A 24,454-nucleotide genomic window follows, 5' to 3' on the forward strand; every position below is an offset into this window, starting at 1 on the left:
CAAACCCAGAATGTCTGTGTGTGTGCCCAGGGCTTGGGGCACTTTGATGTGCACCCCCTGCCCTCTTGCAGAAACTGTTTTTTTTCTGGGATGGAGGTGCTCCCCTTGAGCATCCCACTGAGCCCTCAGTGCTCCCCAGCTGGGAAGAGCCCAGGCAGACCCAGAAACTGTTGCTGCTTCTTCAGCTGGTGAGGGGTGGGAAAGACCCTTTCTGCCCTTTGCTCCAGTACCTCTCTGCATGAGAGGCTCAGTCCAGGGGTTGCTGCCCCCTTTATGCAGGTCCTTGCCCACCCCTTACAGCTCAGGGTGATGATGCTCGGGGCATTTGGGGTTGTTTTGCAGGGAATGGGTTTGGACTGGGCAAACTGGAAGCCTGAGCACTTTGCAGTGCTGTGATTTTGTGCTTGGAAGGTGGATTTGAGGGGCCAGGCTTTGCTGCTGAAATCTGGGGCACCTTCTCCTCCACCCCACCCCAATCCATGCCTCAGTTTTCCCACCGGAGCCATGCAGCAGTGGGTGGGTTTGCAAAGCTCCACGGATGTGTGAACCATGCCCAAGTGACTGTGGGGTCCCTCTGAGGGTCCACCAGCTCAGCTCTGCCCTTTGCAGTTCCATGAGGCTTTGGGGATGGGACACAGCTCTTCCCTGTGCAGCGGGGGCACATCCCAGCCCAGCAACAAGGAGCCCCTTTCTCCAACATGGGCTGGGGGGGGGGGTGAGCAGCTCTGGCAGCCAAAGGACCCCTCCTCCCCCCCATTCCCACCTGCTTCCGGCCTTTTATGCTCTGCCAGCAGCTGCTGCCAAGAGGCTGCTGGGTGCTTCCCGCAGCATCCTCTGTGCTCAGCACATGGGGGGCTCACTGCTGTGACCACCCCGCCCTCCCCCCCCCGGTATGGTGGGTCCCCTTGTTTTGTTGGTGGTGCAGGAAGCAGGGGCAGTTTGCAGCAAGGAGGGGACAGTTTCAGAGAGGGACAGGCACGTGCATGGGAACACTGGGGCACCTGCAGCCCGGAGATGGGGGGGGGACGGGGCAGACTGGAGCGGGGCCAGGCTCTGCCTGTGGCTGCTGACTCATTCTGCAGCTGAGCATCCCTGGAAAGCCGCTGATCAGCTGCGCTATGGGCTGGCAGGGCACCTTGGGAGCAGGGACAAAGTTGTCACGTGCAGGGACAGAGGGGCTTTGCATGGGGATGGGACAGCCTGGGAAAGCCTCTCTGTGATGGTGTGGAGAGGAAGGGGCTCGGGACCCCCGTTTGCAGCATCACCCGTGCTTTGGTGTGGCTTAAATTAGAGTGAGTTCAGGGGAGGAAGAAAGATTGTTCTCATCCCGAAATACCTCTGCTCATTTTCCACCTGGTTTCCCAGGGAAATGGAGGCAGTTAGTGTGCACATGAGCATCCCACCCAACCCCGTGGCTGGGAACTCAGAGCTAATGCAGCCCTGCTCCCTGCTTCCCACTTTCCCTTTAGCTGCCTTCCCTTGCTGCCGCTCCCAGCCTTTCCTTTGCGAAGGCTAAAAAAAAACCATTCCATTTGTAATAATAGGAAAAAAATACATATCCAACCCCAAACCCCAAACCTCAAACAGTGACGCCTGAGAGTCCTGCCATCACGGGACTCCCGTGGGCAGGGTGAGTTGGGTTTAACCCCTATGGAGCCCCAATCCCAGTGTGTTGGGTGTCCCAGCTCTGGGTGGGCACAGGAGGGGAGCAGCCCCCCGCTCACTCCATCTTGCTGCACTCATGCAGCTTTCATCCCCTGAATTTCCTTGCTGAGGCTTCACGGCTGCTCCCTGCTTGTACCACTGCGGCGCCTGGGGAACAGGAAGAAAAAGAGCCTGGGACAAAAAGTGCCTCGCTCCACCACACTGGGGGTCACAGCCAGTCACCACGCAGCAGGGACCATCCCTCAATCTGCTCCGTGGGGTTGAATTCCAATGATCAATCCAGAGCTGGGAAAGCCCCCAGCTTGGTGCTGGCAGCACTGGTCATGTATTGGATGGAAAAGGATGGATGCATGGCGTGCAGTGCTAGGGGACGTGCGTGTGTGGTGCGTGGTGCTAAGGGGCTGTACATGCATGGTGCGTGCTGCTCAGGGCTGTGTGTCCATGGTGCGTGATGCTAGGAGGTGTACATCCAGAGTGCACGGTGCTAGGGGCTGTGCAAGCATGGTGCACGGTGCTAAAAGGTGTACATGTAGTGCTGGAGGCTGTTTGCCCTTGGTTCTTGGGCTGTATTCACACCACTCCCTGGCACGTTGGTTCCCTGGGGTTCTCAGGGATCATCCTTTGCAGAGAGATGCAGCTCCAGGGCAGCCTCCCTTCAGCCTGGCCCTGGCAGCCTGCGACCTGGGCCAGAGCTCACCACAGAGGTGCCAAATCTGCTTCAGTGGCTGCCAAAATCAATGCAGCACAAAGAGCTCATAAATTACAAAGGCGCTCTGAGGCTCAGGGTCGCTGCGTGCCAGTCCAGGGCCGAGGAAACCACCGAGCCCCTGCAGAGGAGTGCATGGGGCCACGCTATCCTGCAGAGCCATGCACCACGCAGGGACCTCTCCATATCCCTGGTGTCCTCTCCAGATGGCTGGAGCTCCTCCGTGACATCCCCAGTGTCCCTGGTGCTGCTCTGCGGAGCTGGTGACAGCCGTGCTAGCTGCTGGGCTCTCCTTTCAGTGCTGCTCCTCAGCCGGCGAGGGAGAGCCCTTTGTGCCAGGCAGCCTTGAGAGAGACCTGGGACATAATGGCTGCTTTACTCGGCCCTGGTTTTCCCAGCCTGTGCGCGGGAAACCTCCGGCGTGAGCTGAATGGCAACGAGGAGACCTCCTGCTCCATCCCTCCCCCACTGCCCCATGCTTTGTGCACCTTCAGCATCCCCATCTCCAGCTGAACCCCCCTGGCCACACGTGTGGAAGCACACTCACAAGCACATGTACGTGCCCATACACGTGCACATGCATGCTGCAGTGCACATGCAAGTTGCAACGCATGCACACCCAAAAGCCCAGCTTGCATGCGTGCACTCACGCTCTCACACCATGAGCCAGGGCTCAGTGGCTCATTCCTTCAACCCTGATCAACACCAGCTATTACAATCCCCTCTGAGGTTTCTGACTGCGGTGTCTCGATGCGCAGCCCAGCTCTGGCATCTCCTCCTGCCTGGCTGTGCACTCAGACTTTCCATGCTGTGCTCAGATCTGCTGTCCCCAGAGGACCCCTCTCCCTGGGGCTGGATTGGACCCTGGGCACTGAGCTGAGGCACTGCAGCTCTCCTGCTCCTCAGAGCACATCTGCACATTTCCTTCTGCTCACTCTCCTTTATGCCATGCAGGGTCCGTGCTGGCTGCATGCTCTCAACCTGATGCTTTTGTGCATCACCCCGTGCATGCAGGCACCAGTCTCTCCCAGTCCTCCCTCTAGCAGAGAGCTGGAGGTTATGATACTTCTTTGCACTTCAAACCCTCTGCTGGACTTTTGTAACCCCTCACAGGGCACAGGATGGCCTCAGTTCTCCCACTGCTGCTGCTCTGGGCATTTGCCCCCACGGTGGTCCCGGAGGTGCTCAGCCCTGAAGATGTCACAGGTAACACAGCCCCAGCCGTGCTCACCCTCACACTGTAGCCAGTATCCTGGGGGCAGGGGGTTCACATGCCAGCCCCACTCATCTCTCTGCTCTTCTCCCCCCAGATGACCTCAAGGCCCTGCAGGTGTCCATCCCACGGCACCCAGCCCTTCACGCTGTGCTGGCAGGGGACGTCACCATCCCCTGCCTCATCACCTACCTCGCACCCCTGCCCACTGCCACCACGGCGGGACGCCGAGCAGTGCTGGGAGCCCCCCGGGTCAAGTGGACCTTCATTTCTGAAGGCAGGGAGGCAGAGATCTTGGTAGCACGGGGGGAAAAGGTGAAGGTGAGTGAGGACTACCGCCTCCGTGCCTCCTTGCCTGTCTTCCATCAGCGTTACACTGACGCCTCTCTGCTGCTCACCGAGCTGCGCCCCAATGACTCGGGGATCTACCGCTGCGATGTGCAGCATGGCATCGAGGACGGCCACGACATCCTCGACCTCAGAGTCAAAGGTACGCACAGGAAAGGGAGCAGCACAGTTTGGGGGACCCTCTCTCCTGGCTTCTCACCCTGTGCCTCCCTGCAGGAGTGGTGTTTCACTACCGTGGGGGTTCCACACGCTACACCTACACTTTTGCCGAGGCGCAGGAGGCATGCACTGCCATCAGTGCCAGCATTGCCACCCCTGAGCAGCTGTATGCTGCCTATCTGGGAGGCTACGAGCAGTGTGATGCTGGCTGGATCGCTGACCAGACCGTCAGGTGAGCGCCCCACGGCGTGTTTCTGGCACCCAGTGACTCCCCTGTGCCACCCCTCAGCCACCACCATTCTTCCCCTCTGCTTTGCCAGGTACCCCATCCACACTCCCCGCGAGGCGTGCTACGGAGACATGAATGGCTTCCCAGGGGTGAGGAACTACGGTGTGGTGGACCCGGAGGACATGTACGACGTGTACTGTTATGCTGAGGACGTGCCAGGTGCCTGTGGTGCTCCATGTCCAACCTCCTTTTCACAGCCCAGCGCTGTCACCCAGTTCCCTTAGCAATGTCCCAAATGTGCAGCGCTCCGTAGAGGGCACAGACTTGCTTCCCTGCAACCCTTTGCAGAACTGCCTTGCTGACCTGCTGCAGTAAACCACTGATGCTTCTTACTGCTTGGGGAGCGCTGCTGACCTGGGGCTGTCCCTGTGTGTCACATACCTGCTACCCTGCTGCTCGTGCACGCTACGTGGCATGGAATCCACTGCCAGGTGGAATCAGCAGCACCTGCATCAGTCACATTTTTCTTTTGGAAAGTTTGCCTGTGCAGCAAGCTATGGGCAGAGCTCAGGAGAGCTGAGCAGGTGGCTCAGTGCTCGCCCCTGCCCCATGTGCAAGGACAGACCCACATCCACCCCTCTCCCCATTCCTGAACCATCTCCTGATGCCTATTTCCTTCCTTTCATTGCAGGGGAAATATTTTTGGAGACGGCCCCGGACAAGTTTACCCTGGAGGAGGCGGTGGTGCGGTGCAGGGCGCAGGGTGCGGTGCTGGCGAGCACAGGACAGCTCTACGCAGCCTGGAGTGCAGGGTTGGATGCCTGCAACCCTGGCTGGCTGGCTGATGGCAGCGTCCGCTATCCCATCGTCACCCCGCGGGAGCGCTGCGGAGGAGCCCTGCCGGGTGTCAAAACCATCTTCCAGTTTCGCAACCAGACGGGATTCCCCGACGCACAGAGCAGATACGATGCGTACTGCTTCCGAGGTAACCAGGGGCACCGCGGCCCCAAAGTTTAGTGCTGGGCTCTGGGGTGCACGAAGCAGGGACAGAATAGAGATCCCTACATGCTCGCCACGCCGCCCTGTCGCTGTGGAGTGTGGGGTGTTCTGCATATCTGCAGTAGAGCATGCCGACTCAGGGCAGGGATGCTTTGCATGAGCTCAGTGTTGCATGCCAATATATCTTGATAGGGGAGGAATAACCCGCATGATCTCAATACTGCATGCTGATACATCGTGATAGAGGATGGATGCTCTGCGTGGTCTGCATAGCGCATGGCAGTATAGTGCAAGGTCGGCCTCAGTATTGCATGCTGCTGTAGCACAGTAGGGCAGAGATGTCTCCGTCCGTGTGAGCTCAGGTTGGCTCTGGGCACAGCACTTGTCCCAGGTCGATGCCATGAGCCCTCACCTTGGGGCTGAGCCAGCTGCAGGAGCGCGGCTCTAGGACGGTTCGCCCCTGTGTGGATGTTGAAGGCGTTTTGGGGTTCTCTGTAGGCTGCTGGGCACAGCCTGCCAGGTCTGTAAGGTCTATTTATTACCACGGATAGGAAATGAAATAGAGGCAGTGAGCTACTGGGTGCTGAGGGCACCCTGCGCACCGGGGCACGTGAGTGAGGACTGAGGCTCACAGGGATAACAGGCGCAGATTCTTCCCATTCCCACTTACATGAGCGTCCCCTGGGCCTTGTGCTCCCACCAACCATCCGCTGCATGCCTCCGTGCCTCAGTTTCCCCATTTCTCAGTGGATTCCCCGCTGTCTCCACAGATGAAGCTAGGCAGGACGGACCCATCTCGCAGTGCTGTACTGCATAACCCACTAACAACCCAGCTCAGCCAGGGCACAGGGATCCCCCAGGTTGTCCCCAGCTGCCGCGGGGCCAGGACAAGGCGGTAATACCCCACTTTCTTTCTGCCCACAGAAGGGACAAACTCTTTCCCTGAGGCTGCAGGAAAATATCAAGCCAGAGAGCCCGAGGGCCTCCAGGAGATTGTTACAGTGGCAGAAAAGCTGGAGGAGCTGCAGCTGCCCAAAGCGCAAGTGGAGATTGAGTCGCGAGGGGCTATATACGCCGTCCCTTTCTTTAAGGACGTGGCTGATGCTGAGCTGGAAAAGCCAAGCCTGTCCCCCGAAGACACCCGGCACCCCCCAGTAGATACCTCCTCGTCCTCAGCACGAGGACGTCACCCATCCTCGGCTGCCCCTTTCCCCACAGCCCCAGCCATCCCCAAGGCAGGCATCCCGCATAGCTGTGCTGTACAACCAGGCAGCCCGTCCCCTGCAGACCAGGACGAGGCGACAGGGACAGGTGGAAGGTGCACAGAGGCCAGGCAAGAGCCATCCCGCACGGGTAGGTCCAGCAGTGCTCAGGGCTGGGGCACAGAGAGCAGCAGAAGGGATGCAGGCACAGAGCTGTCCAAGTGCCATCTCACCGAGGGTGCACCCATGGCCGAGGTGCCGGTGTCCTGGTGTGGTGGTGACAGGCGTGGGGCTGTTGGTCTGTCCCTGCCATGCACAGATGTCCATCTGTCTGTCCAGCGGCCAGGACGGCAGGGTGTAGCGGGCAGGGCCAGTGCCAAACCATGCTGTATTTGTGCCAAGAGGAGGCAAGGGGCCAAGCAAAGACGTGCTGTGGGACAGGAGAATGCAATGGCCAAGCCGGAGCAATGGGGCTGGTTCAGAGAGGGAAGCATCACCAGACCTGGGGCTGTTTCTGTCTCCTCAGGCATTACTGTGCCAACATTTTCCCTTCAGCTCTGCTCATCGCCGGCAATGCCAGTGCCTGGTTCCTGGCTGGCTCCTCTTGTGGGTGTCTCACTGTCTTTCCTTGCCCCTTGCAGAGGATGGAGCAGCGCTGGAACGGCCGCTGGGCTCTGTGCTGGGTGAGGACTTTGGGAACACAGCAGCAGAGAGTCCGGGCAGAGGGCAAGAGCCTGGACAGCCCATGAAGCCGAATGTGCAGACAGTCTTGGTGGGCACAGAAGGACCCAGTGACGCCCTGTCCCCATCGGTGGCTGCAGCAGGTGACACAGAGCCACCCAATGGGCATCCCCAGCCACCTGGCTCCGTTGTCCCCACATGTCTCCCCATCCACCTGTGGGAAGCTGTGGGGCGGCCAGCCCACAACGGCAGGGCATCTGGGCACGAGGACAGCCAGGTGACACGTCCAACCAGTGCCACTTTTGTCACTTCGACAGATATCCAAGAGCCATCCTCCTCTGTAGGCAGCCGTGGGGCTGGGGGGACCAGCACCCCCATCCACACTGTGGGGGCTGCTGAGGACCCCGAGCTGTCAGGAGATGTGACCGAAAACCCTGGGGCATCCCCGCTGCCCCCCGCACCGCCGCAGCTGCAGGATGATGGAGAGGAGCAGTCGGGGGCCCCGTGGCTCTCCTCACCCACAGCACCAGGGGATGGGGGCACAGCCCCGGCAACGGAGGTCACCCCATGGCACGCAGAGTTGCCCAGCAGCAGCGATGCACTGCAAACCCCAAGCACTGATCGCGGGATGCCCACTGCATCTTCAGAAGAGGAGGAGGGTGAGGAAGAGGAGGAGGATGAAGAAGAGCGTCCGATGCCCTCTGTTGCAACCGTGGAGGGTTTCCTTGCAGCCGTCCCCGGAGAACCAGGTGGGACCTACAGGGACGGCCTCACCTCTCCCCATGCTGGGCTCCCCAGGCTGTCCCCAGCACCCAGCTCGGCCGCCCCACTGCCCGCCCTGCCCACAGAGCGTGCCAGCCTGGGTGCAGGTGCAAGCTTGGCCGGGGGTCCCCAGCACTGTGTCATTTTTGCACTTGGGGCAGTGCTCCTGGCTGCACGCTGGCACTAGAGAGTGGCAGCACCTTTCCTTTGCACTGTGCTTTCCTCTTGTCTGTCCTTCTGTCCGTCTGTCTCTCTCTCTCCTCCTCTCTTCGGCTGGGTAAGAGAAGGTTAAAGGTCCGGAGAAGCACATATTTGTCAAACAAATTGGTCTGAGCTATGCATGCACTTAATTCTCTTCTACTTCTGTGAAGTGTTTTAATGACTGTTTCCATGAAAAAAAAAAAAAAGAAAAAAAGAAACAAATCTAACAAAAGAAGGTCCCAAACCCTCCTCTGACTAACAGTGGTACTAATAAAGGGAATTAAAAGCTTTCTAGAACATGCACCTCGGCTAGCTCTTCCCTTCATCCTTGCGCCCGCTGCCTCACTTGCATCCCCACTGACGAACTAATCCCCCCGGGCCCCAGAAGGATGAGGGCCTTTGGGGCTGAGCAGGGTGTGAGCTGTCCCTGGAGCATCCCTACGGTGCACGCAGCTGAATGCCGTGCAGAGCAGTGGGGTGTTGGGTGTTCTGGGGGTGCACAGCCTCGAGGTGAGCACCAGGGGCTGAGATGGAGCCCACGAGCTGCAGGAGGGTGGTGGGTGCATGAGCAGTGACCCCAAGACAAAACTCCTCTTGGCTCCTAAGCCGGGATGCTCTCAGCTCTGCAACTGAACCCCTGCCCATCTTGCTGGCCCTTGTCCCCGTGGGACAGCCTCGCTGGGGTTCCTTTCTTCACCCCCCCCCAGCATGGGCACTGCTCAGCACCTTGCAGTGTGGATGTGGATGTCCTGGCAAGAAGAGATATGTTCCCAAAGAGCCGGATGTGCCCAAGCCTTAAATAGCTCATTTCTCACCCTGCTGCAGTCCACTGGAGATGTCTGCGTGCTCCTGCAGGCGGGGAGGTGATGCTGTCTTGGGCAAGCGAGGGCACAGGGCATTGCATAGTGCCAAGGACTTGCACTCCCTGTGCCGCTGGCGCTGGCGACAGCCCTAAATCACATTCTTGAGCTGGGGACGGATTAATGACTGTGTGTCTTAATGACCGGAACGGGCTGGTGCTGGTTTTGCAGGTCAAGGATGGCACCACTGAGTTCTCAGCCTTGGGCAGGCTGAAGGTGACAGCAGTAAGGCTGGGGACAGGCACGAGGCTCGCCTTGCTGCCAGGCTGAGGACGTGTGTCTGGGACATGTCAAGGGCTTATCCTTTCATGTTCCCTCCAAAAGAGCCATTGTTGCACTGCTCTGGGGACAGCAGGACTCGTCCCCATCCACGGCACATTCTAACAGTGTCCTGCTGAGTGATGGGGACATGCCAAAGCCTCAAACCCATCCAGTGCAGGAAGATGGGATGGCTCCAGGCGTGCCACCGTGCCCCAGATTCTGTGCATCCATCTGAGGGCTGAGGGGCAGCTCAGGGGCATGCAGTGAGCAGGGATGCCCGTGCTTTGCAGGTGGCTGCATCCCCAACCCCTGCCTGAACGGAGGGACCTGCATTGAGGATGGCACCCATCCCACCTGCCTCTGCCTGCCAGGTTATGGAGGGAGCAGCTGTGAGAGACGTGAGTCCACAGGGTCACACAGCCCGTGGTCCTTCAGGCATCAGCGCACAGAAATCTGTTTTGGGTGTTCTTTTGGCTTGCTCGTGGGCTGAGCTCCATGGTGCTGACCCTTGTCCTCTCTCCCCTCCTTTTCTCCTGCTGTGGTTCAGCTTTGAAGAGGTGCAGCCCCAGCTGGGACAGCTTCCAGGGAGCCTGCTACAAGCACTTCTCCACCCGGAGGAGCTGGGAGGACGCCGAGTCACAGTGCAGACATTTTGGGGGGCATCTGGCCACTATCCTGACCCCCGAGGAGCAGGACTTCATCAACGGTACGTGGGGCCACCCCAACCTGCAGGGCATGGGACCCAGCATCCCACCACAGTGGGTCTGGCCAAGGGGCAAAGCAGAGCCAAAGCTCCTCTCCCTCTGTTGGAAAAGGCAGCTGGATGGACAGACACCATCACAAATGTTTTTATAAAAAGGGGAAAGGAAAGAGGAAAGGAAGGGGGAAAGAGGAAAGAGGAAAGAGAAGAAAAGAGAAAAGAGAAAAGAGAAAAGAGAAAAGAGAAAAGAGAAAAGAGAAAAAGGAAAGGGGGAAAAGGAAAGGGGGAAAAGGAAAGGGGGAAAGGAAAGGAAACATTGGCAATAGGATGGATTAATTGGTAGAAAGTACAGCTGGGAAGCGGGGCGGTCCAGGAGGAGCAGGAAGGGACACGGGGACACCACGGACAGGCATGGGGACACTGGGGCTCTGCTGCCCTCTCCCGGCGACCCCCCCCAAACTCTCCGCCCTGACGGATGCCAGGGGATGGCAGATCCCCCCAAGCCCTCCTCTGTCCCCAGAACAGTACCGCGAGTACCAATGGATCGGCCTCAACGACCGCACCATCGAGGGGGACTTCCAGTGGTCCGACGGCAGCCCCCTGGTAAGCCGTGCTGCCAATCCCCCTCCTCACCCCGTTCCCATCCCCACCACACCTCGTGGTCCTTCTCCATCCCTTGGGATGGGTCCCAGGTTTTGAAGCCTCAGTTGAAACCACTGGCATGAGCACCGTGTGATCTGGGGTGCCTGAACCAGCAGCACGGAGATGGGGCACCACGGCACGGACGCAATGCAAAGTGCCAGCGAAGCCCCAGCCCGTCCTGTGCTCCCCAGCTCTACGAAAATTGGCACCCGGGGCAACCCGACAGCTACTTTCTCTCCGGTGAGAACTGCGTGGTCATTGTGTGGCACGACGGGGGACAATGGAGTGATGTCCCCTGCAATTACCACCTCTCCTACACCTGCAAAATGGGGCTGGGTAAGCCACGCACCCCCCCCCCCCCATAGCAAGGAAAAAAGGGTTCTGACCGCTCTCAGCTCACCTGGAGCTGGGGTGGGAGCTGCTGGTGAGGCAGAGGGGTTCGGCGCAGCCCCAGGACGCCCACCTTCTCCCCCGACCCCACAGTGCAGTGCGGACCCCCCCCCACCGTCAGCAACGCCCTCGCCTTCGGCAAACCAAAGCAGCGCTACGAGATCGGCTCCATCACTCGCTACCACTGCCGCCACGGCTTCGCCCCGCGCCGCTCCCCCATCATCCGCTGCCGTGAGGATGGGATTTGGGAACGGCCCCAGCTCTCCTGCCGCCCCGGTGAGCATTCAGCCCCCTGCATCCCCACACCTCCCCTCGTGAATGGGTCTTCAATGGGGCTCTTTGCTTCCTGTGTCCCCCCCCCCAGGGCTGGCTCAGCACTCCGAGGACTGAGTGAGCTGTCACCTTCCCAGGATGGATGAGGATGTCACCGGGATGGCAATGCAGCACTGGAGGGCAAGAGGTGTCCTGGTGGGTGCCTGCCCTCTGCTTGTTTTATATCTGTACAAAGAAACCCCAACAACTAAAGAGTCCCTCAAAAGGAATCGCCAGTGACTTGTTTGGTGTCTCACCTTGCACCGGGGCTGTTTGAGTCCCAGAACGGCAACAGAGTTAAAATCAAGGAGGAGAAGATGGGGGTGGGGGGGGGTTGGGGGGAAGGCAGGTGACAGCTTGGACATGGCAGCATCGCCTCCAGCTGCTGCTTCCCCCCTTCTGTATTGAGACAGCAACATGGGGAAGGGGACACTGAGGCTGTGTCTGGGACATGGCCACACTGCTGGATGCATGCATCTCAAGCCTCCTCCATGTTTCTGTGGAATGAAAGCAAGGAAATGGATGGCACTGAGGGGTTTGTGCCAGCAAGCACATGGGTGGGAGAGGCAAAGGTACACAGCCTCAGCACTGGGAATGGGGGACACACAATGGAGCCATGGGGACCAGGTCGATGCTGGAGCAGCCTGGGCACAGCGATGGCCCCTGAGCCACAGGCACAGGGAGGAGCAGCCCAAAGTGTCCCCATGTTGATGCGTCCCCACGCTGTTTTCTCCATCTGTATCCCAAACCCAGAAACCCCTGTGTGTGGTGCCAGGGACACCGATAACACCAGGACACTGCGGGGGGAGTGCTTGAGTCCTTGGCAAACCCCCCTCACTGAGTGGCCAGGCGGTCCCAGCGGCCGCTTTACTGTCGCTTTATTAATTGAGAAAGCGAAACTCCATTAGTCACACTCATTAAATGCCTGGCTCTCCAGCATGCCTGCACCAGCCAAAGTCTGCATGGCCGTAGGAAGCCAGGCCAGGGCTGGGGGTGCACCAAGGTTGGGGGGCTCAGGGAGCCTGCCGTGCCCACCGGGGCTGGACCAGACCCCCTCAATTCCTGGGCTGGAAATGGTTTTGGATTCTCCATCAAGCCTGGAATGCGTATAGAATTCTGAGGCAGCTGAGTGTGAGGAGCAGCTCCATTAAATGCACAATCCCCCTCAGACTCAGCCCCGTCAGAGGGGATGCACAAACCCTCCACATTCAGCCCATCAGAGGATGCACAAATTCCCCCAAATTCAGCCTCATCACTCCATCAAAGGATGCAAGCACCACCCACAATGCCCCAGAGACCCCTGTCCCACCTTGAGCTCTCCACTCAGGTGACAAGAGCCGGTGCCACCCCTTTGCCTCTGCCCACCTCTCCTATGTCCCTGTGAAGCAGTAGGTGCCGTAGGTCCGCAGCTCCTTGCTGGGGAAGCCAAAGCTGCGGACACCAGGCTCTGGCAGACCCCCACAGCGCTGCCGGGGGGGTGGTGATGGGGTATCGCACGCTTCCATCTGCCAGCCAACCCCCGTCACAGCGATCCAGCCCCAAAAACTTCCATGCAGAGTAGAGCTGCCCCACTTTAGCAATGGTAGCACCGTGGTTGCGGCACGCTTGCCCAGCTTCCTTGAAGTTCAGGTGGCCTCGGATGAAATAGACCTCACCTGGGGATGGGAGGGGTGGGGGGGGGGAGGAAATAATGGAGGGTGATGACTCCGTGAGCAGCCCCAGTGTCGCCACACAGGGCTGGGGGATGCTGGAGGTACCTTGCAGTGCAGAGGTGAAGCAGAAGGCATCAAAGCGGTCCCGCTGCTTGTCCTTGGCCCCATAGCTGCGGATGCCCGGCAGCAGGAGGCGGCCGCCACATGGCTCCCGTGAGTTGATGATGGGGTAATGCACGGTGCCATCCAGCACCCAGCCCGCGTTGCACCAGTCCAGCCCCTCCATCCAAGCTGCGGGGTGGGCAGAACCTCAGCGTACCATAAGAACAAAGCGGGGCATAGAAGGGATGGGGGACGGCAGCCTGGGTGGAAGCCTGGCCAACTCAGCATCATCCCCACCAGCAAGGCAGGTTTGTGGCAACAGGAGGATTTGGGATGCTGCAGGATATTACCTTTGTAGAGCTGCTGGTAGGTGGCAAGCCGGGCATCCTGCTGCTCGCATGCACGCTTGGCTTCGTGGTAGTTGAATCTATAGCGCCCATTGATGGGCTGGTAGGGGAAGACAATACCTAGAGGACAGGGACAGAGGGACACGCTCTCACCATGGAGGTCTGGTTTCTTGCCCCCAGGGACCTGGTGCTGAGCAGGAGTCTGGGAGAAGTGGCTTTGCAATGGGAACCCATTGGAACCTCCCCATATCCCTCACCCTCCAGGTGCAGCGTGAGCGAGACGCTCTCATCCTCCAGCCCATTGACCAGCTGGCAGCGGTAGCGTCCCTCATCCTCCAAGGTCACATCGGTGATGGTGAGCGAGGCATCATAGCGGTGGCTGTGCCGCAGGCGCACGCGGGGGCTCAGCGGCCCGTAGTTTTTGTGGTACAGCCCGTTGGTGATGATGATAACGTTTTCCCCATAGTTGGCTGGCTCCACTTTGCTCCACTTCACCCGGTAGTTGCGGGGCAGGGCGCGCAGCACGCAGGGCAGCGTGGCCGTGGCACCTCGCTGTGTGTGCACGGCGGTGTGCAGGGGCTCCAGCAGGTACTGCAGGCGTGGGGTGGCTGCGGGGCACCGGCTCACCTCTAGGCATTGCCACAGCCCCACTGCCCCTCAGCACCTCCCCACCACCCTCATCAGCCTGGTTTCCAGCAACCATCCCACCTCATTTCCCTGCTGCTGCAGCCTCCAGGATGCTCATCCCAGCCCCTGCCCAAACCTCCCAATACCGTCCCCAAGCAGAAGTGTCCTGTCCCCATTCCCGCTCCCTACCAGGGCTCCCTGTTGGCTTCTGGAAGATGCTGGAGGTGGGGGATGCTGCCAGGAGCCAGAAGGATGCAAGCAGAACCCGGTGCATCTTTAGAGCTGGGGACTGCAGAAAGCCTGGGGGGAGCAAAGGGATCAGGGCCACGCAGCAGGACAGACCGGGGGATGCAGCAGGGAGATGGGCAGCAACCAAACCATCTCAATGTTTGCCCTGCAAAGTGGACATCACACAGGACACCGATGATCTGAGAGGTGCCAAGCACAGAGATAAGCAAGAGCAGCCCCCTCTCCCACCACCACCGTCATCAGTCCCCATCACTGCTTACCGTCCTCAGGGGAGCTGCTGTGCCCATCCACCACCGCCTGCCTCCTGGCTCTGTCACAGCCACCCCATCTCAGGATGAAGGGCTCTGGAAAGCTCAAACCTGTGCTGCGATGCTGCTGGGAAGAGGGGACACAGGGCACGAGGACACAGGGACGGCTGTGGGTGCTCCCAGCTGGGTCCTGCCCTCTCCTTGAGCCTGCACTGCTGTCACCGTCACCATCGCCATCCTGGGGCAGGCAGTGCCCCAGCAGCCCCACGTCCCGCTCCCATGATCAGTGTTGGCTGTGCTCTCGCTCCCTGCCCTGTGCCCGTCTCTTCCCGTTTTCTTCTCCTTTCTTTTTTTCTTTTCTTTTCTTTCTTTTTTTTCCTTTTTATTTTTTTTCAACACCTCCCCGAGGAACGCACGGGGAGGAGGAAGCACAATTTCCCATTGTGGGCATCTTTCTCTGTATTGTTCTGCTCGGCAAAACACAGCACTTGCCAGCTAACAAGCATCCCTTTATTCACAGGCCACAGAGTAAGAGAATTCAGGGAAAATGTCAGCACCATGCGGGGCTCCGCACCCCCCATTGCAGGCACAGATCCCCTCAGTGCTGCTCCCCGTGAAATTCTGCTCTTTGCTCCCACAGCCATCAGTGCTGATCAAACCCACGCTCCCTGCATGGAGTCTCTGGCTCTGGGGCTGCTGACGCCACGATCTGGGGGGGGTCCCCCCACCCTGACACCCCCCCAGCCTCACCCTGCCCAGTGCAAAGCCATGGCAGAAGCTTTGCTGCTGTCACTTTGGGGTTGGGATGGTGCGAGCAGCAAAACAAGGCCAAACAATAGGGCTGTGTTCTGGGTTCCCTTATCAGCTCCCTCCCCCAGGGTGCATCTCCAGGACTGGAGGAAGCTCATCGCACACGAATGCAAACAAGCGTCCGTCTGTCTGTCTGTCCAAGCTGAGGACACAGCGATCTTGGCATGCACAATGCAAAAAACAGCCCCTGGGTGGGAAGCAGAACCGTGCGTGCTGTTCTAGGAGGCTTCCCCTTCCACAAGCTTCTGCCCCATTTTGGTCAAAGCAATCACCCTGCTATGGGCACTGCAGGCCCCCAAGGACCCCACGCTTCAAACCACTGTGAACAAGAAGGGGACAGTGTCCTGCTACTCCAGAATGGGTTAAAAAACAACAGCAGATGCTACTCCCATAGATCTGTACCCAAAACAGACCCTGAGCACTCCCAGCAGTGCCCGGTTCAGCAGTGCCCGTCTGCAGTTCAAGGCTTTCCAGCATTGCAGCACATTGGCCAGGCTTTCTGGTGGTTGCATTTTTCCCACATGAAAGCAGTAGCTACACCCCAAAGCAGCCCTGACTCATCCCTGCCCGGCATCCGTCCTCCCCCCCCCCCTTTCATTTGGGCAGCGTGAGATCACAGTTTGGCTGCACCAACAAAGCACCCGAGCCACTTCCCCCAAAGTGGCCGTACTTTACTTGTCAGCTCCTTCCTCTTCCTCTTCCTTCTCAGTGCAAGACAAACAACTTCACCAAAGCAAAGCAAAGCAAAAGAAAGGTTCTGCTGCAGCTTCTCAACCCCAGAGGGAACCAGCTCTGCCAGCAGCCCCAGGTTGTTTCTTGCCCTCATTTTCCGGGCAGGACTTGGCCTCGCAGGCGTGGTTTGCAGGCAGACTTTGCAGGCAGCTCTCAGCCGCTTCGGTGAGCTCTGCAGCATGGCTGAGCGTGTTGCTGCAAGGCTGCACCTCTCTGGGCTGTGCTTCTTCCTCCAGCTCCTCACCATCGTCCTCTTCGCCACCTTTGTCCGCTACAGTCCGGAGAGCTCCAACCTCTGCTCCACGGAGCCAAGCTGCAGCCAGAGAGACCCCAGCCCGACTTTGGGGTACCCCCGTGAGTACCCTGTCCTCTGGGAGGGGGGTAGAAGGAGGGCACAGGGAGCAGCTCCGCCTGCCTCACGCTCCTGGCACGCATGCAGAAAGTTGCTGCGCTCGGCTTTTATCCCTAAAAGAGAGCAGAGGTGGACATGGGGATCACGGGAGGTGAAAGCCTGCCATGCACCCCCCTCCCCTCCCCGACCAGGTGCTCCTGGCATTGCAGGGACTACAAACTCCACCCACACGGGTTAGCAGCACCAGGAGATTGGCACCGAGCCCCTTGCACAGTGCCATCCAACCAGACCCTACCCCCGGCCCCTCCTGGCCACCTCCCTCCCCACGCAGCAGCACCGATGCGGTTGGCCGAGTTTGGGCCAGTTCTCCCAGTTCCGCCCACATATCCACACCTGTATGCTGACTCACCTGTTCCTGCTATGCAAAGGGAAGATTGTCCCACAGCAGGATGTGGGTCTTCTGCTTGTTGTCACTGCCAGGTGTGGGGCAATGGCACTGCTTGCTTGCTGCGCGTGTTGGGTCCCTGTTTACCCCTGACGTTTGCAGAGCAGCAGGGGAGTCCCTGCCTATGGCCGATATCTCCAAACACCCCTGTCTCAGTGTTAGTAGTGTGGACAGGGCTACACAAGCTGCTCCAAAAAGCTTCCAGTCTGTGGGGCAAACCACGTGCATTGATGGGAACTGCTGCTGGGAGGTGACACGGTTCCCTGTTGTGCTGGGACATGTATGGGTGGAGAAGGCTGATTGCCATCAGCTTGAAGGCTCCAACACCCCCCAAAACCTTTTCAACCCCAGGCTATCAGGTGGGGGTCACTCTCACCCAAACCCAGGACCTGCCTGCGGTGCCTCATAGCCCCACTCTGCCTCCTGCCAGGGTTCCAGGATGCCCACCTCCGAGCTCTCCTCGGCTTTGGCTTCCTACTGGCCTTCCTCAGCCGTTACAGGGTGGCCAGTGTGGCTGGCAGCCTCCTCGTCGTGGCCTTCACCATCCAGTGGGCCATACTGGCCCAGGGGCTCTTTTACTTCTCCCAGAACAGCAAGATTTACGTGAGCACTCAGAGGTAAGGCTGGAAGGGTGCTGCTGCTTGGATTCTCCCAGCCCAGCTCCATCCCTTGCACACTGGCTCCCTCCTGTGTAAAACTCACTGCTCTGCTCTCGAGGAGGGTTGTGAGGACCAGGCTGCTAGCTGAGCATCAGCTGAGTGTTTAGGGGAACGCTGAGACCCACTTGCCCAAGCCATGCAAGCCTTGCCACCGACACAGCAAAATTCAGGCTGCCCATTCAGCTTGCAGGAGCAGGGTGTGGAGCGTAGGGTGCAGGGTTGGAGAGGCAGGGTTTGGGTTGTAGGGGATGGCATGTGGGATTCAGGCTCAGCTCCAGTCGACTCACTCTCCCCAGTGCCTGCCCTTGCCTTGGCTGCTCTGGATCCAGCTCAGTGCTTTGCCTCTCCTTCCCAGCATGGTCAGTGCTGACTTCTGCACCGCAGCCATCCTCATCTCCACCGGGGCTGTTCTGGGCAGGGTGAATCCCATCCAAATGCTGTTGATGGCTCTGCTGGAGGTGCCTCTCTTTGCTTGCAATGAATACGTCCTGCGGAGCCTCCTGGGGGTGAGTCACCCCCCAGAAAGGGAATAGTTGGGGTCTTTGTTTTGATTCCTGTCATCAAGACCTGCCTTGGCCATGGGCAGATCCCATACTCTGCCCTGCATGGTGCTTTCTCTACTTGCCAGGTAAGCGACAGTGGAGGCTCCTTGACCATCCACACTTTTGGTGCTTATTTTGGCTTGACGGTTTCACGCGTCTTGCACCGGCCCCACAAGGACAAAAGGAAAGAACAGCAGGACGTGGGGCACCAGCCCGATCTCTTTGCTGTGGTTGGTATGAAGCTTGAGCCCTACAACACCAGACCCCCCGGGGGGGGGGGGGGGGGAAGGACTGCCACCAATGCTAGGACACGCAGTCATGCCACTGCATGTCTGAGGATGCAGACCTCCAAGGATGGAGATTCTCCACCTTCGTAGGGAACTCTTCCAAGGAAAAAAGCTTTTCCTCCTGTCCAGCCCAAGCTGCTCACACTGCCAGCTGTCCCTTTGTACATCTCTGGCACCAGCAACAGGAGGTTCTTTCCCTTGAGAGAGCAACCTCAGTGCCCATATGTGCCTACTCACCTCCCACAGGAACCTTTTGCTTGTGGATCTTCTGGCCCAGCTTTGCCTCAGCCACCACAACCCACGACAGCGCCGAGCCCTGGGCAGTGCTGAACCTCTACTTCTCTATGGCAGCGAGCACCCTGGCCACCTTTGTCCTCTCACCTATCCTGTATGAGGAGGGCACACTGCAGGTGGTAGGTCCTGTCCTGAGACAAAGCCAAGCCCCTGTCCATCCCGCAGGGACAGGAAGCATGACAATGTCCAAGGGAGCACAAGGGGATGCTGGTTTGCTTTCTTGGGTTGGATAAAACCCAGCTCGAACCCTATGGAAACCCAAACCTCATCCCCATGCCATGAGGACAACCCCTCTGTGCTGCTCCATTCAGGCCCAGCTCCAGGATGCCACCTTGGCCAGCGCAGCCGTGATGGGGATGGCGGGAGAGATGCTGTCCACCCCCTTTGGGGCTCTCACAGCAGGCTTTCTGGCCAGCCAGCTCTCCCTGCTCGGCTCCAGGTTCCTCTCGGTGAGTCCCCTTGTGGCAATGAGGTCCTGCACCTTTGGATCCAGGGGAGCTGCATGCCCAACTCAGCCAAAACAGCGGGCAGTTGGGGGGGGAGCATTTCCCCCACCCTAAACCCAGCCTCCTCTCCGTGCATCCCCCAGCCCATCCTGCGATCCAGGCTGAAAACCGAGGACACGTGTGGAGTGCACAACGTCCATGGGCTGCCGGGGATCCTGGGCACCTTCCTGGGGACACTGCTGGCAGCGTTGGCCACCGCGGATGTATACGGCGACAGGTGAGAAGAGACGGCACTGGGAAACGCTCCGACGTAGGAGCTGCTCCGGTGCCCCCCGTAGCTACAAGCAGAGCCCACGGCTCCGTTCCCCGCAGGCTGCAGCTCGTCTTCCCGCTGGTGGCTGAAGGCAGCCGCACGAACGCTGAGCAGGCGCATTGGCAACTATGCGGGCTGCTGGTCACCCTGCTGTTGGCTGCCTCCGGGGGCGGCCTCACGGGTGAGTTTCAACCCCGTGCATTAAAAAAACATAAAAATAAAAATAAATCCCCCTCTCCCCCCCCTACCCCCCCAAAAAAAGACCCAACTAAACCATCAAAACCGACGCGGAGGAGCCCACGCGGCGCAGCTGGGGTGAGAGGCCGCTAGGTGGCAGGGGAAGCTCGGTGCGAGCTCAGACGGATCCTCTGCATCCTCAGGAATCCTCCTGCGAACGAAGGTGCTGAGGTCTCCCCCTGAGGGGAACGAGTTGGAGAGCAAAGTGCTGCGGGAGGTACAGCGGGGTTATTCTTGGGGTGAGGGGGGGAAGTTCCTTCCTTGGTCCAGGCTGGGAGGCAGCTTTGTCACAACCCTCCCCACCCCCCGAAGTCCTGCTTCACCCCTGAGCCAATCCACCCCTCTCTGTGCCGGTGCAGATGGATGAGGATGGATGTGACCGCGGGGCGAGCAGCGAGGAGCGAGGCAACGTCGCCTGATAGCGTGGTGAGCTCCAGGCATTGCCTGCAGCCCAACGTTCCCAACCAGGTTCGTCTCCACGCCGTCCCCAGGGGATGTACAGCGAGGAGATGCTGCAGTCGTTTGGGTTCTTGCTGTGGGAAGAAAGGACAGCCCAGCTTCGCGAGGATCCAGACCTTGCTTGGTTGAGAGGTGCTTCCTGCCAGCTCTGCTCCGTGCCTTCGTTTTCTCCACCTGACATAGGGAAGAGCTACGGGGAGGGCTTTTCTTTAGGGTGCTGCGCTGGGAAGGGGTGTACTGAGCTGAAGGGCAAACAGCAGAGACTTCTTCTATGGATCCTGTCGACCACCGCCATTAAAACACCTCTGTCTTCTTTTGTAACTTCAGGATTTGGCCGTGAATCCACACATGGTTTGCCAGGGAAGAAAGCAAAGCCCCCAGGATCCCCTCACCCCTCACAGCAGTGCTGGGGAGTCACAGGTTCCTCATTTGAGCCACGGATTTCGTGCTTAGCTCTAACCCCTCCATTACCTCAGCCACCAGAGGGTGCCACAGCCCGGGGCCTGGCCGTGGTGACAGCCTGGTCCCTTACATGCAGGTGGCCTCCCTTCTCCCATCCAGCTCCTTGCACCAGGAGGATCCCTCCTCCAAAGCAGCCAAGTGTCACTCAGTTCCCTTGAGAGAGGGATGCCCCATGGTCCTGGTTAGCACTATACTGAAAATACACTGAGATCTGAAATGAGATTGGGGAGGGGGGGAGGGGGCAAAAAACAAAACAAAACAAAAAGACAACAACAAACCAACTATTTGCTACCAGGCTGACCAAAAACGTTGGCTTTTAGATGGGGCTCTTTAATTCCTTTTAGAAATGATGCAGAAAAATTTGGAGGCTGGCACGCTGTTCCACATCAGGAGTTGAAAACATTTGCCTTTGATACACATCAAACCAATGCTGTAAAGTTCCCAGGGATCCCCACTTGCTCATTACTAAGAACCCAATGAAATCAAGGTGCGTGCTGAGTGCTTTGGTTCCATTGAATTTCCACAAAAAAAAGGAGCCCAGCATTGTGACATGAGGCTCCATTCTCATTGCAGGCCCAGGGGGTTTTGCTCCTGGTCCATCCTAACCTCACTCCAGGCTCTGTTCCATGGAGAAGATGCTTCTCACGACCCATGGGAGGCAGAAGAGCACTGGGGCTGGGCTCCAGCCTGCAGCCCCTAACTCCAGTCTTTCACCCCCCTCCTAACTCCCTTTCCCAGGCAGCCCTTTTCCCTTTTGATCTCCTCCCAAAAAAGCAACCCCACTGCGAGGGAAAGAAAAGCCCCTCCAGTGAGATCATTGCAAGACCCCCGGGGCTGGGGTTGGGCGTGGAGTGCAACTCCCTCCTCTTCCTCCTCGGCCCTCTGAAGGCTCTTATGTCCTATAATCGGATTAGGGAGCCCTGCATCCTCCCAGTGCCTGGCTCACACACCTCTCTCCCCGCAGACTGTTTAAGCGAGGCGAGCGCAGAGCCGGCCCTCACGGCGGCGGCGAGGGTCGGTGGGGACGGCGACGAGCCTGAAAGGTTTCGTCAGCGAACAAATTGCTTCTCTGTAGGGGCCGTTTTCTTCCCAAGTTGAACATAATGATGGCAGTTTGGTGAACAGATGGCGTGGCTGAGCGGATAATCCTGGAGCGAGAGGCTGGGCTGGCTCTGCCACGGCACCGGGGTGCAGATGGGCGCTGTGATGGTGGCACCCGGTGGGACGCAGGTTCGGCTTCGTGCCTTGATGTTTTGCAGGCCCTGAGCACAGCGGCAGGGTCCGAAGCCCCTCATGCCTCAGTTTCCCATCCCTGTGACCCCTCGCAACCCATCCGTAGAAGATGCACTCCATACAGGGGAAGCCAAAACATCCATACAGAAAAGCCAATTTATCATTCGCCATTTAGCTCCCATTTGCACCCCGACTCCCAGCTCTGTCCCCTGGGAGCCCTGGCTCTGCCAGCACCTTGCCCTCTACATTGGCAGCTCAGCTGCTGAGGGCCCTGCCTCCATCACCTCCTCTTTCTTTCTCCTGAGCTCAATCAGCTGCTTGGAGGGTGTTGCTCGAGGAAAAGCAATAACCACAGCTCTCCTACAGCTGGGGAAACTAAGGCACACAAAGAGGTGCCTGCAAGTGCACTGGAATTAGCAGCAGGACAAAGCCCAGGCTTGCGATGTTGCTGGTGTATGTGTCCTTACACATCCATGGCCCTTACTGCCTCCCCCTAAGGAGCAGCTGATGCTGTGTTCTGCTTGATAGAAAGCCAGCTAATCATCTTTCCCACCTTCGTTAGAGTGTGAATTGTTATCTGAGCGACACCTGTAAAGCTCCTTGTCAGACAGGGCTGGTGCACACGTCTGATAATGGGCACCAGATGGGAGCAGGGAGGCTCGGAGAGGCATAGGGGCCCAGGCATCCCTGCTCCAAACAAAGAGCAGAGCCTGACAGCTCTGATGGCCACGTGGCATCACTGTGCCATAGGAACACCCGGCAGCACGGGTGCTCCATGTCTGCCATTTCCCAGGTGGGAGAGCTCTGAGCCACCAAGGCGTTGTGCCCTGGAGCATCCTGGCACAGCCTATGGGTGCAAATCATAGAATCAGAATGGCCTGGGTTGGAAAGGACTTAACATAACCTAAATCCAAATCCTGACTCCTTCCGGATCCATTGGCTGGACACAGAACAGATGCGAATGCGGATGTGAATGAATTGAATGTGATCCTGAGTCTTCCACATCCCCTCCCTGACCCCAGACTGGTGGGGCAGAACTCAGCCTTGCTGCCAAGCTGCCCCCCTCCATAAGCATCCTCGACTTTGACCCTTGCAATCACAAAGCTCCGTTTGCAGGACACTAATCATTGCTTGCAGCATAATGAGCCTTTCTGGGCACTGGAACTGGGGGCACAGCAATTAAAATCGTTGGCACCCAGCACGTGGGTGGCTGAAGTGCCCACTCCGGGGTGCCTGAGCAGTACAAGCAAACAATCAGCTCGTTCTTTGCTAGCTCCAATGAAGAATAAAATAAAATCAAGAGGGAATCGAGGCCCCAGCAAAACTGGGAGTCAAGTTTATTTACAAACTGAATGTAAAGTGAAGGGCTGGGAACAAAGGTGTTATGTAAGGGACAGTCACTGAGGGGCTCTAATTGCCACTTGCGCTGCAACACAAATTTATCTCATGGCTGAATCTGCTCACAGGTTCAAGCATTGCTCCTTTCACCATGTTGCCTGGCAAAATATGCAGCCATCATTCTGTGGTCCAAACTCATGGGGGTGCACCACAAAGCAGAAGGGTGCTGGGTTAGATGTGTCCGTGGAGGGGACATGTGGAGAGAGATGGGACCTGGAGCAAAATACCTTTGAGTCCTTGCAGGCAGTGAGGAGCAGCAAACCATCATGGGATGCTCGTGGGAACAGCAGGGAATGGTTGTGAAAGGAGAACCAGGGAGGATGAATGATGCTGGTGATGCTTTCAAGGGCGCCAAGTGGTCAAATGCAAGAGACCCAAGGGCAGAGAGCAGTGCAAAGAACTGGGGTCACTGCAGCACCCAGCAGTGCTGCTTTCTGCTCCCTGCTCCTGGCACATGCAGAACACATCCAGGGCATGAGGACTCTCAGATCCACTCTGGCTGAGCTGCAGGGATAGGGAGGAAGAGGAGGAGGCAGCATCACCAGGAGCCCAGAGGTCAATTTTATTGACAAACGGGCTCTTGAATGGAGCGTGGGGAACAATGCCGGCACTCAGCCCGGGTCAATCTGGGCTGTGTAAAGAGAGGGGCCGGCAGGAGCAGCCCCAGGGAAGCCCTCCAGGCGAGTGGCCTCTGCTTCTGTGTTTGCATAACCCCTGACCCCTCCTTTGGGGGCTTAATTGAAATCCCAGCTTGGTGACAAATTGGCATGACCAGTGGACCGGGGATGGAAGCGATGCTGGGAGCCCTCTCTGTGCTCCAGCAGAGTCCAAAGCATCCCAGCAGGCACAGACCCCATGCAGAATGGCTCATCCTACTCCCATGCACAATGAAATAACGACACCACATTGCTTTCCCCCATGTCACCGCCCCAATGCACCCAGACAACGTCCTCACCCCACAACCAACACATGAGGATCATCTGGGATGCATTCTCCTTGGGCTTGGGTTGCTCTGCTGCTTCCCCAGGCTGTTTGTATCCTGGCTGTGCAGTTGATTTCCTTGCAATGCAGGAAGAGAATGGCCACAACTCTTTGCTGGTCTTGCAGGCAAGCAAAAACTGCTTGTCAGAGCTGAACAGCAAGCGTAAATGGAGCCCCAAAGCAGTTCCTGCAGCCTGGGGGTCAGACAACTGCACTGAGCCGAATGGGGATGGAGTCAGCCCATTTCAG

The 24,454-nt window shown here is 58.4% G+C and overlaps 3 protein-coding genes across 7 annotated transcripts; 2 read left to right on the top strand and 1 right to left on the bottom strand.

Annotated features, from left to right (window-relative positions):
• The first annotated feature begins 1,041 nt into the window (after positions 1–1,041).
• Positions 1,042–13,150, top strand: BCAN (brevican). Of its 3 annotated transcripts, none has more exons than XR_006183002.1 (15): positions 1,042–3,577; positions 3,682–4,074; positions 4,149–4,323; positions 4,412–4,539; positions 5,012–5,305; positions 6,244–6,672; positions 7,163–7,345; positions 7,520–7,951; positions 9,577–9,684; positions 9,834–9,992; positions 10,507–10,589; positions 10,820–10,964; positions 11,112–11,294; positions 11,383–11,486; positions 13,066–13,150. XR_006183002.1 is itself a non-coding variant. In XM_042894801.1 (15 exons), exons 2-15 carry the CDS (start codon positions 3,493–3,495, stop codon positions 11,406–11,408), a joined length of 2,823 nt encoding a protein of 940 aa, XP_042750735.1. In that variant the 5' UTR covers positions 2,798–2,926; positions 3,485–3,492; the 3' UTR covers positions 11,409–11,544. The 3 variants fall into 3 exon arrangements, 2 of the variants coding, with proteins under 2 accessions (XP_042750734.1, XP_042750735.1); XM_042894801.1 differs by lacking the exon at positions 13,066–13,150 and having other exon boundaries at positions 2,798–2,926; positions 3,485–3,577; positions 11,383–11,544; XM_042894800.1 differs by lacking the exon at positions 13,066–13,150 and having other exon boundaries at positions 11,383–11,544.
• LOC122193904 (hyaluronan and proteoglycan link protein 2-like) lies at positions 12,201–14,911 on the bottom strand. The gene is given in 7 exon segments (XM_042894802.1): positions 12,201–12,805; positions 12,807–12,985; positions 13,088–13,273; positions 13,435–13,551; positions 13,689–14,039; positions 14,248–14,452; positions 14,568–14,911. Coding segments are annotated over 6 exon segments (1,023 nt in total). The 5' UTR covers positions 14,333–14,452; positions 14,568–14,911; the 3' UTR covers positions 12,201–12,700.
• Positions 14,912–16,179: 1,268 nt separating this feature from the next.
• LOC122193905 (ammonium transporter Rh type B-like) lies at positions 16,180–20,452 on the top strand. Of its 3 annotated transcripts, XM_042894804.1 has the most exons (10): positions 16,180–16,451; positions 17,325–17,511; positions 17,909–18,059; positions 18,182–18,329; positions 18,629–18,795; positions 18,988–19,125; positions 19,266–19,399; positions 19,495–19,616; positions 19,816–19,889; positions 20,032–20,452. In XM_042894804.1, exons 1-10 carry the CDS (start codon positions 16,277–16,279, stop codon positions 20,089–20,091), a joined length of 1,356 nt encoding a protein of 451 aa, XP_042750738.1. In that variant the 5' UTR covers positions 16,180–16,276; the 3' UTR covers positions 20,092–20,452. The 3 variants fall into 3 exon arrangements, with proteins under 3 accessions (XP_042750738.1, XP_042750737.1, XP_042750739.1); XM_042894803.1 differs by lacking the exon at positions 16,180–16,451 and having other exon boundaries at positions 16,460–17,511; positions 17,850–18,059; XM_042894805.1 differs by lacking the exons at positions 16,180–16,451; positions 17,909–18,059 and having other exon boundaries at positions 16,460–17,511.
• Positions 20,453–24,454: the final 4,002 nt, after the last annotated feature.

The sequence above is a fragment of the Lagopus leucura genome, unplaced genomic scaffold (genome assembly GCF_019238085.1).
Source record: "Lagopus leucura isolate 7727_CA_CO unplaced genomic scaffold, USGS_WTPT01 236-8_obj-0_obj, whole genome shotgun sequence".
NCBI classification, from domain to species: Eukaryota; Metazoa; Chordata; class Aves; order Galliformes; family Phasianidae; genus Lagopus; species Lagopus leucura.